The following is a 14,711-nucleotide window of genomic DNA, read 5'->3' as shown; positions in this document are numbered from 1 at the left end:
TTACTTTCAAAGCCCGAGTGGAAAGGTTACAGCCGGGGGTTACAGGAGCAAAATAAAATGGCCCCTCGTCTTTTACCATTATAATCCACACCCGAAATGTAAGCGACTAAGCGTACCATAAGGTGGGGCTACTTTGGACACTTTTCATAATTATTTGCGTCACTTGCGTGCATTTTTTAAAGTATTTATGATAAATATCTCAAATTTGGTCATCATTGGGTGCAACATAGTCCACTTTGAAAAGTACTACACACACATTGATACAGCCAAACAAACAAAACAATAGGTAGGGCTACTTTGAACACTGTCCAAAGTTATGCACATCAACATATCGCTAAAAAACACTGGATGCAATCCAAAAAACAATTCTAGTGGAAAAACACTAGTAGTGGCACCATTGACACTGATCAAACAATTTTTACAGCAGCTGAAAAAAGCATTGTTGCGTCATAAAGGCATGGGTATTCGCTTTGCTTTGTCTGCGTTGAAATAACTGTAGTGTAGACACTTTTTTTTCTCGTCAAACGTTTGCTTCGCGTTGCTGCCACGATGTTTTCGTATAGTGTGAACGCGCCCTTACTGTGGAGCTTGCTTAATTTTCTGCTTGGTGCATGTTTCTTTGATCATAATCTATCAAACCGTATTCAAATTAAACTTATGTTTGATGCATATTTTGCCAGCGACATTTGACACCTTTGATTGATGTGTGAAAAGTAGATGACCATGATTTAATAGTATTCTCAGGGTTTAAAGTAAAAAGATGAAAGAATATTTAAGTTTTTTAAAAGCGATCTCACTACAGTATTACTTTTCACTGTAATTATTATTAAAAGCAAAATGGAGGCAGGTCACAGCTGATCAAGCACCATCAACAATCGGTCGAAAAAGAATATTACTTTTTACCAAGCGTATTGTCGATACAACTACCGACATTTTTGCGACGACAAACTTACAGAGAGTCAGCTCCCTAGTGAGATTGTACAAAGTAAAAGTGTTTCAAAAAATATTCGGAAGACAATTTTGTTTCAAAATTTTTTCATCCAAAAGGACCGCGTCTAGCTTCCGTTACCACACTTAACTGTTGATGAATGATTTGCAGGTGAAAAGAATTCACGAGTACAAGCGCCAGCTGATGAACGCTCTGCACATAGTCGTTATGTACAACAGGATCAAGGCCAACCCCAACATGGAGTTTGTGCCGAGGACTGTCATGATTGGAGGAAAGGTTAGCCGGAATTTACCTTTAAGATCGTCCGCCCCGTTAGCTCAGTGGTTACGCGCCTAGCTCAACATGACGCGGCGCTGGTTCGACTCTCGGGTTGTGCGCTTGAGCAACGCATTTTAGGACTGCTCTCCATTCAGCGGCGCCTAGTGAATGGAATAATTTCCCGGCAACAACACTTTAACAATCGGAAAACTTCACTCCGCCAATCTCGGTAACCGGCCATGCGTCAAGAGCCTCTACAAGTATGCGAAACTACCAGGAATAACCTATCAAGGCTTTGTTAGTCCGAGGATAAAGATTCAGAAACCCAACCAAACCAATCATATTCGACATCCCAAATATTGCCCTGAGTCTTTAACCTACAGCCCAGTCTAGCATTAACTAAATCTTGTGGCATGACTTTGTTTTTACAGCTTCGGTAGAGAGTTTGTCTTGTTGTACCATAGGCATACGAAGCCGAGCAACGTTATCAAGTTTAACATATTAAAGATTATTATATTTACAAAAAACACAAAACTACGCAACAATTAAATATCGAACGTTTTCGACATCACACGATGTTCTCTTCAGGAATAACATATATACAATTTTTACGACATCTGAATAAAATACAATGGTTATTATAACTATACAGTAAACAGGAAAAAACAAAAAACTGCACAGTACTTCTGACTAGCTCAAACTCAACGATATAGGCTCTGCGAGAATCAAAGGTAACTGCATCAAAAGGTGTTGAACAGATCACATGATGTGGTAGAAAGGCAAGGTGCGAAAAAACTTATTTTAAAATACAGAGAGCAAGAAAGATGAGCCGCAAGCATACAATTGTCTGTTCAAAGGCGGATTGTTACATTTTATGTACAAGGCTTCTAAGATTTTAGTTTGATACTCAGACCTTCCTCTGGACATGATCTCAAATTGTTTTATTCAAACGTTGTTTTTGCATACTGTACACGAGAAAATGTGATCTTTAATGGCACTTTTCTGTGTGGAACTCAAATTCAAGTGTTCCCCAGGTCTAGTCGATAAATGTCTTGTTGACATACCGATGTATGTCAGGCTTGCATCACGCAAACAACTGAATTTATACACAACATTAGAACATAGAGCAAAGGGCGTAGGTGACTTAAGTTGGAAATATCTGCCTACTTTGAACGTTCTATATACAGGGTAAATGTCACAATCGTATTTCTTTTTAACAATTTTAGCTAGATTTTTTGAAAATCTTACCGAATCTTTTCCCAAGAATGGTATATCAAAAAAGTTGCTAAAATCGTCTTCTTCGGGTATATCTTTCTGTTTTTTATCCAAAAAAGTTTTCAATACTTTATCGAAAAAATACGACGGATATCCATTTAAATGCAGCATATTTTTCAACTTATTAGTTTCATTGTGGAACAATAAATCTGTCCAACAAACCAAACGGGCACGAGAGATTTTGTTTTTGTGACCTAATCGTTATGATGCACGCCACTAGTTTTGCGGAAAGATCGCTTTAAACATCGTCTTTTATATAATATCTCCGTGACGTCAATGAAGAGCCCAGTTCCAAAACCGCTTAGGCGCCACTTTTACCAAAATTGAGTTTAGAGTGTCATATCCATTCCTTTTTTTCCAAAACCTTCTCTTTCTGCTTCAAATTCGACACTAAAAATTGCGTTTTCTTCCAAAACCGCTTACGCGCCATCACACTTTGTTTCCAAAACCACTTGTATCCACAATTAACCAATCATATTAAGCCATTGTATGACGTGACATATCGCTGATTGTTAAACCGTTTTCGTCATCGTTTCGTAATAAGCAGCAGTGTTACCATTTGGCAAATTTCACTACCAAATTCGAGATTTGGCAGAATTTTACGTTGTTTGGCAGTAAATTTTGAGTTGGCAGAACTTTGGCAAACATTTTTGGTGAGTTGACAGTCAGTCTCTGGTCAGTTTGGCAAAATTTGAAATGTGTTTGGTAGTTTGAAGCATCTACTATCTGGCAACACTGATAAGCACTGTTATAGGCTTGCAGCCTATTGTTGCAGCTACCAACGGTGCTCAGACTGCTTAGTAGCCTACTTGAGCTTTATAACTGTGTTTTTTTGCTTTGTTTAAAGTGAATTTGGATTGTGGTGATGAATTAGTGGTGGTCAGCTGGGAAAAATGGTTTCAAAAATTGGTTTCTGTCATTCTGGCAATTTTTATTCTCCAGTTTATTTCCAAAACCGCTTATATCCACATTTGTAATTTTATAAAAAGGCGATTCTAAGCCTTCTAATATTCCTTAGATCTGGACAAACGTCATGGCTCAATTCAGTAGGTAGTTATACATCGTTAGAAATCAAAAGCGCATTACATTTACCAAGCGAAACTGTCATAAACGTTTTTCGTGGTTTTCTCGAAATCACCGAAAGTGGATGTAAGCGGTTTTGGAAACAAGCTCTTCAAATGTAGACTATACTTTCTTGTGACAGGCTGCGCCTGGGTACCACACTGCCAAGCTGATCATCAAGCTCATCAACAGCATCGCATCCGTCGTCAATAACGATCCCATCGTTGGTGACAAACTCAAGGTCGTCTATCTCGAGAACTATCGGTAGGCCAGCATTGTTATGATCACTTTATAGTCTTTAGTTCTCTAGACTTTACATGATTGACATCTCTAAAACCAAGTCACACTGGTGTGCTTATGCCGGCGATCTCGCACCACTCCAACACGCGATGGCATAGTGTGGAAAAACTACTTACAGCCATAATTTCGGAGCACCTGAGACTGTGGAAACTCAGATAGAACCTAGACAAAACTATGTCAACACCTTTCCACTTGAACAACAGAAAATTTAGACGGTAAGAGCTTATCCATCGACGACCTCCTACGCCTTCAGGGCTACGGTCTTTGGCACTCTCTCATTGGATGCACACTGTACGTTTTTGTTTTATGAACGTTTCGCATCCAAACAAAAATAAAATGACCACCCATCCATCCAACAACGACACCCATATCCACACAAAACAACACCCACATACATAGAAGGGAAACTGGATCGATCACTCATATACCAAAAACATGTTGAAGCTCTCCATCTCAAACTATCAATCCAAAATAATCTGCTGAGATGTTTGGCTATGGGGTAATGGGGTGCTTGCACTGCCACACTTCGTACAGATATAACATTATATTCTGATATAGCATTAACATTATGTTTGAAACCAAAACCAGAAAAATGTTTACGGCGGTTTTACAACATAGTTAATGTGTTTTAGTACAGTAGCGAATAATATTTGAATTTTAAATGCCATAAACAAAAAGTGATTTTCAGGGTAGGTGGGGGGAATTTTGGACGAAAATGGCAAAAATAAATTTTCAGAGGTCTTAGAATGTCCTGTTGTATTCTAAAACCAGGGCGAAAGTTGGATTTGAAAAAAAATACTAAAATTGGAGGCGTCCAGACCTGTGTATGTGTATGTTCATGGGTCATCAATGAAACTGCATTTCATTGCTGTTTTGCAGTGTTTCCTTAGCAGAAAAAATTATCCCTGCTGCTGATCTGTCCGAACAAATATCAACTGCCGGCACTGAAGCTTCCGGTACTGGGAATATGAAGTTCATGGTAGGTATATAGCGAAGATATGAGGTATAAAAGGTATAATACCACATCAAAGACAGTATAGTTATTACTTTCCAAAACCTTCACAGCCTGTTTCACCCTAAAATGGGGATCATCATAAGGTCCTTATTCAAATACTGTAATTGTAATTTAATAGAATCTGTAATCATTCTTTATTACAAAAATACATGGAAAATCAGCAGAGCCCTATTGGCATATGCATTTCGCTCTAACTGTAGAGCATCATTAGTGCCTAAAAAACAAACATAAGAAAGCATTACCTAAAAGCTGTCACTAAATAAATAAATGAATCTGCAGTAGCCTAAGATACTGGCCAAGACTAACTGGTAGAATACTGCGTAAATATTTACAGGCTGCGTAAAATATTTATAGGCAAATTTAAACTAAACTACACGAACCTAACTACTATGATAAAATAATGATGACAATGCGCAAGAGCAAACCAAGGTTGATGAGAGTCGAATGGCTAAAGCAAAACGTACAAAATGAAACTGTGTGAAGATAGCATGTCAAAATAAAACTGAGTGACACTGACAGAACATGGCAAAACAATGGGTCCATGACCTAAGTGTTAAGTGCAAATCAATAACTTTCTTAAAAATCAAACTTTCTTGTGTTTGTTTTTTAGGCACTAATGATGCTCTACAGTTAGAGCGAAATGCATATGCCAATAGGGCTCTGCTGATTTTCCATGTATTTTTGTAATAAAGAATGATTAATTGATACTTGATAGAGAATCGCTGGCCTGCTGCTTCTTAGTCAGGAGATCCCCTAGCCTATCCTTAATGGAAATCCATATATGTAGAATCTGTAATTTAATGATGATGATGATGTAATTTGCTCAGCTTGTTTTTTCTGCTTGGCATTGAACACTTTTTGTAGTATTAATAGTATTATTTAACATATATACTATATATAGCATAGTCAGCAAAGCTGCCATTGTAGGAAACTCCGGTTATAGCAAATTATGTCAGCGTATTGCAGGTATTATTATTTTGCGTATTTTATGGTGTGTTATCAAATAATGTTGAGCCACTGTTGTGTGGGATGCTTGTCTTAAGATGTCCCTGTGTTCAGCTGAATGGGGCGCTCACCATCGGGACGCTGGATGGTGCCAACGTGGAGATGGCTGAGGAACTGGGAAACGAAAACATCTTCATCTTCGGAATGAACGTTCGTCAAGTAGAAGAACTGGACAGGTAAGCAACCTCTGTATTGTCTGCCATTAATGTGACTGTAATTATATTTTGCTTTGTTTTTGCGTTGTTCTCACGTTTTGCGATGTTAATTTATTAAATAATTATATTTTTTCCATTGCCTACGTCCCTGATTTTTATTAGTTATTCCGCCGACATGTTTTACCCTCCAGTTGTTCTTTGATTTGTGCTCTCGTGAACCACCTGCCTTTATTGTAGAATGGTTTCTTGTTGACTTAGCATAGCTGGGTTGTTCAGTTGTCTAAACCTTTACATTTTAAGTAGTCTTCTGTTTTATGACAGAGATAGGGTGTAATGGTTATACTCTTGAAAGTCATTGTCTAGCACTAGATACGAAGAACATCGAACGAATTGGTCACGAAACGTAAGTCTAACGTAAATTGATAAAAGCTGATCTTCCACTCACCGAAAGTTACGATCTCTTTACAGGAAAGGTTACAACGCGCGCGACTTCTATCATCGTGTGCCAGAACTCCGCACCGCTCTCGACCAAATAGCATCCGGCTACTTTTGCTCGAACGATGCGGACCAGTTTAGCGGTTTTGTGGACCATCTGCTCGACCATGATCGGTTCAAACTCTGCGCTGACTTTGAGGATTACGTCAAATGTCAGGACAGAGTCAGTGAAATCTACAAAGTAAGTTAGCGATGACTGTGGCGTAATGACGCAGTCTCTGAGATTGACATTTATTGACTGTATTAGGGTGTCATTTTTTCACAATTTTTGAAATCAGAAATGCTGGAGGTACAATCAGATCGGATGTCGGTTACATACAGCCGATCCAAAATATTTTTTCGATCGGACGACTTTTAAAGGATGCGCACTGCGCAGCCCCTTCAAAGTTGTAAAAATTGAAGTGTGGAAAATTTTGCAGAAAGTATGTGATATTTCGGTAGCGAAAGGAGATACAAAGACGTGTAAGGTTTCAACTTGTGCGGAAATCCTATCTGCGCATAATACTTTTTACTACCCTATCTGCAACGGAAAAAAGTTAATTGCAAAAATTTGTTTTTTTTTTCATATTTTTGATGTTTTGTTCCCAGTTTTGCAGAAGCGAAACGCTTTCCAGTAACTACAAGGATAACAAGTTATGGAGAGCAACAAACCTTATGTGCTAACGAGGGTACAACGTACAAGTGTGGCCATAGGCGCCGACTTTTCAAAAAAACCTTGGGGGCGAGAAAGGTGATGACGTCATAGCCATAACGCTATTTTACTCAATCGAAATAGTCTTTGATTAAGCTTACTGTCTTGTTTACATTGACACCTAGGTCGCAAACCGAACTTATTAGAACCGCTGTTTGAAACGATTAGTTTTACACATGCAGTCCGCCTAGTCGTATTCATTTCCTTTTCGTGCGAGTGAATAACAACGATCAAGACAGTGAAGTTATCGAAATAAAACGCAAAAAATCATGATCTCAAGCAGAGTGGAAACCCGCTATCAGTTTCATTAACCTCGTTTCGCTCGTTTTGCTAATTACTTACCTTCAAAGCGTTACCAACGGCGAAGTGTTTTCTCTTCTGTTTTTTATCGAAAGTCTTTATAGTCTTTTATCGAATACCGTATATACTCGAGTATAGGTCGAGATTTTCGCAAGTAATTTTCACCTCAAAAAGACAGGTTCAACCTACACACGGGACAAGCTGTTGTCCCCAGCTCAGCAGTTTTCAAAATTAACGCATTTTTGCTGCGGCAAAATCATTGCCGACGTAGATTACGGAGTGTGAAATAGCGTCGGTCGAATTAAAAGTTTTGAATACGTTTATTTGCAGTGATTCAAACTTAATTTTCAAATTTAATGATTTCTTGTCAATTCTAAACTTTATGCACTTGTTGAGCAATATGCAAAGCTCACTAGACAAAGCAGCAGAAAGAGCTGTTTTAAGAGATCAATTTTTTTATTTTTGCGTGTAAGATATAATCGTTTTTATTACCGGTACGTAACATTCCATGATCGTTGAAGTCGATGTCAAACCTTAGCGGTCGCATAAAACAATGATGTCAGGTTGGCTAGGTGATAATAGCGGTAAGAGACGTCGTTAATGCAAGCAATATCTGCGACCAAGACCATTAAACACCTTTTCTTTAATCGGTTTTCGATTTAATTCTCACACATTGCGAACAAAACAAGGCGTTCTGTTGAATCATGATCTCACAGCGGGAAGACCTTGTTGAAAATAGCGCGTCTAATTTAGCTGGTTACGTAATATTGCAGTGAATAGTTACGTGACTATTCTAGCAGCGTAACTTACTCTATCATCTACTTTTAAATTTCCATACGGTATGATTTCCAGGCTGTATTCACGTAATTGTTCGGTGTGTCGTAGTTTCAACTCGATAAAGTTTGCTAAAATCGATTTCATGTTTGAAGTCACAAAAAATCTAACGGACGTTTGGATAACTCGTGAAATTAGAATAATTATTCAACCTCGCATTCGCTTTTTCGCTACCACGCGTTTTGACTTTGAAGTTGCGTCTCACGCGCGGGAAGGTAAGCAGTGTGTGACTGTGAGCGTGCGTGCCGTGCGCATCTCAGTAGTACTTCACGTTCCAGAGAAAGCCATGCGATCAGCTGCTGTTTGCGGGCAACAGCAACGCAGGCTGTTTTTCGTTTTCGGCATTCTTTAAGTCCGTTTAAAATAAATGATCTAAATCTCTCGCGAAGTATTTTATCTTTAAAACACCACTTGTAATAGCCATTTTTGTTGCCCCTCAACCATAAATTTACGGGGGGCGCCGCCCCCCGGGCCCCCGTATGAGTGTGACATAGGATACAACGTACAAGTGTGCATTAAATTCTCCACAACAATGGACTTCCTTTCAGGATGGGCTTGGCTTAGAATACCGTCTCACATGTAAACTTTTCAGCATAAGCTACTAACACAGAGCAATTAAACAGAACAGTTAACATTGTGTCTGTGCCAATCAAGAGTCATACACCGTGTGAGCGCGAAGAAAAACATGCTGTACATTCAACAAGAAATTAAATTCAATACATTAAATTGAGCAATAGCCTACAATGCTTGCATGCCAGAGGTATACAGTACAAACGCAGCTACAAAAACAGGGATTCAGCCATAACTGGTGAAAACAAAACAACTAAGCAGCATCATATAGAAAGGGAATCGGGCATGTTACCCAAGAAAAGAAAAAAATTAAGTACCGGCATGTAACACTAACTATTATTTTTCATCATTGCTCAAATACGACCTCAGTCTATATCAACTTTGATTCGTTGGTCAGAGTTGTCAACAATCTTCTTTGGTTGTAGAAATTGTTTGAGCTTCCCTATTTTCCTATCATTTGATATATTATTGTGGTTGTTGAATTGTTGACGCTCTTCCAGAACTGCCTGTTTCCAAACAAAACACATGGCGCTTGTTTGCTTTGAACAGTGAAGAAATGCTTCAGGTTTGGTCTTTGTTGCAGCACATTTTCGATGCTTACCTACCTCACTGAAGAAGAAGTTCTTTCATTTTGCATCACCAGCATATGCGAAAAAAAAAACAAACGAAAAAACAATACAAGATTACAAAGTGAGCTAAGTTGTTTGCTGATGATAATAGGAGTGGCAGAAGGACCAAACTGGTCATCAAGTCTGGGTAGTGAGGAAGTGAGGTAAAGTTTGTCAGCACATTTTTAGAGAAAGGTGGATTGTCTGAATATGTGCTTATGGCAACATTTTGTGGAAAGAGCCAGCTTTTTGCGTGATCCAGTTAGTAGCGCCGTGCTACAGTCACGAGTGTGGAATCAATTGCTTCAAAAGTTTGCAGGAGATCTTTCTGAAACTTCTCTGGAATTGTCCAAGCCATATTTTGTCGTATACGCTTAATTATGTTGAATAGTGCGCCTTCTTGCATTGCACCCGGGCCCTTGCTTTTTCCTTCAGCCTCAGCAATTACGTGAGACAAGTAAATTTCATTTTCATCACACATACATTCAAAAGAATATATCTCGTTATATCTCTTGTCCAATATTTTCGATGATGTAATCAGTCACTCGTTTATTAACACCACTATTTTTACTCGTGTTTAATCTCGCTGTATCACTCATGATTGAGTATGCTTTGGATAGATTTTCACCACATGCACCAATAATCGCATTAAAGACAGCTTCACTATTAACAGAAATTTCCTTGAGAAAATTACTCCGATAACTCTCTCCATAGTTTTGTTCTTTGCTCGATCATGCGTCTAAACTAAAAACACATAACGATTCATACCATTCACATTTCGGCCATCGTAGTGAAGCTGCAGAAAATCGGAAACAGAGATGTCATCACATTTTTCTAAAGACAGCTTTCTTGTTTTTCCCCTACCTCTATACGCGGTAATCGGTAAGGCAACAAGCCAGCAATATCGTCAGCAGCACATACAAGCAACTGGTCAGATTGTTGATGAAGTGTTTCGTCTGTCAGCTAAAATGCAGCTTGAAGAACTTACAGCGAGTTTCCGTTTTTGTTTTGTTTGTTAGCATACATCTTGCCACCTGTTACTGCTTTCTTGACAAAATCAGAATCAAGAATTAAACCTCGTGTCTCATCTTTCGAAGACTCACTGCTGGAAACGGCTATATCAAATGTACTAACATCTGAAGCCCTTGGCCTTAGCCTCTCCTGTACTCCGGGCTGGAAGTTTCTGAGTTGGCTGAATAAGAGCAAGATGGTTCATCTTCACTTGGTAACTTTTGCTGGTAAGAACTCTGATGACTCAATCTATGTTTTACCCTTAAAGTAAAAGATCTGTCCTGAGATGCAGTAATAAACATCTTTCTGGCAGACCTTTGATCTTGCTAAAACTCAACTTCTTCTTGGAAACGGTGTATCCATTCACATTCATTCAAGAAAGTCTACAGTTGTAAAACTTCACCTTTGGTGGAATGGCACATTTGCACTTGCAGATATCAAACGACTGATGGAATATATCTTCTGTCGCTCCCGTCTGCTGCTGTTTTCTTGATTGCCTTAACTTTGTTTATGAGTAGTTTTAACCTGGTATTAACTCGAATGATGCTTATCACCAGAAGACTGGCACTAACCCAAACATAAACTATCATTAATCAACTGTTTGTTCCTTGCAACATGGAGGCTTCTTAAAGAATTTGGGATTCGTTTCACTGCATTGCTTGCATAAAAAATTATAGTGCTGAAGAATGCTTATGTTTGTGGGCAGTGGCGTACGCAGGGGGGGGGCCATTGGGCCATGCCCCCCCCCCTCTTAAAAATGTTTTAGTAGTTAACGACGTAGATTAAGGCATTTAATATGTTTTGCATTGCTCTGTCAAAGCAATTACTGTAACAATGTTGTTTTATAGACTAAGCCAATACGAAATACATAGCCCAATCCACCTACCCCACCCCAGGTATGCCAATGTAGCATATAGTGTTCTGTAAGCCTATTATAGTGATTAGTGAGAGAGAAATGGATAAAGTCTAAACTAGGGATATCAATGGCCAGTGGCATAGCCAAGGGGGGGGTTGGGCCTTGGGGGTTACAACCCCACTTTGGCACGCGTGTGACGTCACGATATTGAGAATGATGCTTTCAGTCTCTTTATGCTTGGGAATGATGGTTTCAGTCTAAAAAAAACGTGCCTAATTTTAAACAAAACTGCATTAAAAGAGCGAGTTTTGCCAATACCAAACATCTCAGCCAGGAATTAACAACAAGAAAACATAGAGACTTAGCTTTATTTCCGAAAAATGCCGAAGAAAACATGATCTTATCCTTTTGACATGCCACCTGACAGCACCATTTTACAGGAATATTCATACCCACATTTTTGTTGAAAATGCTCTCAGAATGCACCAACTTCAAAGTAATTTTTCAAAATTTTCTGGTGGAGGCCCCCCAGACCCCCCGCCGCTGGGTGTCGTCTTAAGAGAAAATGCCGTCGAAACCCCCCCTTTCAAAATTCTTGGCTACGCTACTCTCAATGGCCCCCCCCTTGAGAAAATCCTGCGTACGCCACTGTTTGTGGGTAAAATATTCCCTTGCAGCTTTTCATATTTCTGCAATGTCTTACTGGCATCAAGTCTTGTTTCTGGCATTACAGCAATTGAACTCATGGGTACAAATAGCCAATACTTAAATCTTAACACCTGCAATAACAATCCGTAGTATATAATTTAAAACAGCAGATGGCGAGTGACGTCGAATCAATTCTGCAACGAGAGCTTCTCAAAACAACCCTACAGAACTGACAAATCTTGTTACTACAAACTCGAACAAGAATGTAGTTCTGAAAACTTAAAAAGCACAGTATAATAATCTACAAGTCATCCATATGCAATCCTGCATTGTTAGGTCATAGTATAATTAACAAAAAAAAATTGGCCATTGCGCACTAGTTGACACCTTGCACGTCTTCGTATCTCATTCCTTTACCGAGATATCGCATACTTCTGCAAATTTTCCTCGCTTCAATTTTTCAAACTTTAGAGGGGCTGCGCACCCTCCAAAAGTCATCCGATCGAAGAAATGTTTTAGATCGGATGTACGTGACCGAAATCCGATCTCATTGGACCCCAAGCATTTCTGATTTCAAAAATCTTGTGAAAATGAAACATCCTACTGTTGGTAGATTGGTTGGTATGCCAGTTGCTTAGTTCTTTTAATTTCGAAAAGCTTTAGTTCAACGCTGAAAGTGGTGATAAAAATGTATATATAGGATTAGAGAATGATTTTGACTTTTATTTAATACATAAACTTAGTGCAGCTTTCTTCATAAAAGCTACCCCGATTTTTGTTAAATAACAAACCATTAAATGTGCAGTTGCGTCGTCACAAAGGCGATGATAGATACTGAAAAGTTTTTATGTTTATCAAGGTTATATTTACGTCTCAAAGTAAAAGCAGAATTATGAATTGTTTTATCACATCAGTAGCGTTTCGTGACTTAAGACAATGAGGGAACAATGCAAAATTTCGAAAATATGTATGCCACTGCAATACTGGTGGTAGTAAGGGAAAAACCAGTTCGTTTGAAACGCATTTAGATATTAAAAACAAACGTATTACGTTGGATTAAATACAATTGGTATTCTATAGCATACAAAATAAAATAAGTTTAGGCGGCTGTCTGGCTCGGCTAACTGATGGTCGCGCATCCTACTTTCACTTTGCTCCAGCAAAAGGAAAATCAATTCATCAGTTTTCGTGTGTTTTGCCTCAATGAATTGCTGAACCTCCTGTTATAGGATGCCACCAAATGGACCAGGATGTGCATCGCAAACATTGCCTCATCCGGAAAGTTCTCTAGCGATCGTACGATTACGCAATATGCGCGGGAAATCTGGGGAGTTGAACCCAAACCTCACCAGAAAATTCCCGCCCCGCATGAACCATTAGATCGAACCGAACCCACAAAACCCCGCAACGACTTCTAGACGGTCATCCTTTGCACGAAAGATATTCAAACGTATTATGTTGCATGCCTGATTGTTTTCTGCTTTCTAGTGCAATCACTAATCACCATACAGTGGCGTACGCAAGATTTACTTGAGGGGTGGCCACTTCATATCCTTTTTTAAAGAAAACGCCTGTTTGGTAATAACGTAAGCCTATCTATAAATAGCGTAGGCTACTCAGTGTCTATTAGAAATGCCAGTGTTCGAATTTGAAACAATCAGGCTGCTTCGGATGTGCTATATGTTGCATTGAAAACGAATAACATGGCAGCAAAAAGAACAGAGGTGACTTCTGGGATCAACAACTTTGTCCGAATTCGCATCGTACTTGCAGATTGCTGAATGTGATGCAAAGAAAGTACATCACTAAAATCAAGTCACTTCTAGCACAACTACCAACACAGGCGCAACGTCATAACTGCCAAGTAGAGCAAAGATGCGTGCTTAACCGACGTCCAGGGCTTCGACCGGTTTGCAGTTCGACATCATAAACCAAAATACATCACAGACCGAGTTACGTCAAACTCTAACAACAAATAATGATCCTCACCTGTGGATTTGGAGCAACCTATTTCATGTTCATTTAAAAAGGAAGGGTCTTGCGTACGTCACGTCATCATATATCATATCTGTTTCCGGCCTGTCGAAGCGTATATTTAGCATGTGCTTTATAAATTTATATTTGTAGCTTTTAGGCTACTGGAGAATGCAGTAAACTGGCTGCTCATGGTGTACCATTTAATGGTCACGCCGTTTTGTTCTAGCAGTGATTGCGTTGTTACAGTTATGTCGCCAGTAGAATGTCCTCCCACTGCTGCTTTTGCGTGCTATCTTTTTTCAATATCATTTGTTTCACAATGAATCCGCTTCAGTGGTCTCGCCTGTAGTGATAGTGACAGCTTCGTTTCTTAGATAGCCTATGCAATAGACAGATAAAACCAAGCAACCAGACGGCATTTAACATAATAAATTATAGTGAACATAAACTATAAACTACGAACGTTTTCGGCCATACTCAGCTGCTCATAAAATCTTGCAATCCTCGCCTCAATACGCAGTTGTTTGCCTCAGGTGCTTCCTATCTCCTAAACGTTTTTTCGTAATTTGTTGTATCATGCGCTTTTTTGCCTCGCGTAATTAACCGCCATGTGATGTGCCTTTCTCCTCTGCTTTGCAGTTTCTTTCTTGTGCTTTTCGTTTTTCAATATTCATTGTGTATATCAGTTATTTTCAATGTAAG

The 14,711-nt window shown here is 39.1% G+C and overlaps 1 protein-coding gene across 1 annotated transcript in view; it reads left to right on the top strand.

The window, feature by feature from the left end:
- LOC145768259 (glycogen phosphorylase, muscle form-like) overlaps window positions 1-14,333 on the top strand; it is a 50,176-nt gene extending 35,843 nt beyond the window's left edge. The window contains exons 14-19 of the mRNA XM_082579741.1: window positions 1,100-1,225; window positions 3,687-3,808; window positions 4,724-4,823; window positions 5,919-6,040; window positions 6,488-6,695; window positions 13,262-14,333. Of these exons, the coding sequence (XP_082435867.1) occupies window positions 1,100-1,225; window positions 3,687-3,808; window positions 4,724-4,823; window positions 5,919-6,040; window positions 6,488-6,695; window positions 13,262-13,450 (867 nt within the window). The 3' untranslated portion in view covers window positions 13,451-14,333. The remainder of the gene's footprint in view (window positions 1-1,099; window positions 1,226-3,686; window positions 3,809-4,723; window positions 4,824-5,918; window positions 6,041-6,487; window positions 6,696-13,261) is intronic.
- Window positions 14,334-14,711: the final 378 nt, after the last annotated feature.

Source organism: Aplidium turbinatum, chromosome 4 (assembly GCF_918807975.1).
Source record: "Aplidium turbinatum chromosome 4, kaAplTurb1.1, whole genome shotgun sequence".
In the NCBI taxonomy this organism is placed as follows: Eukaryota; Metazoa; Chordata; class Ascidiacea; order Aplousobranchia; family Polyclinidae; genus Aplidium; species Aplidium turbinatum.
This window is presented reverse-complemented; position numbering and strand designations above follow the sequence as displayed.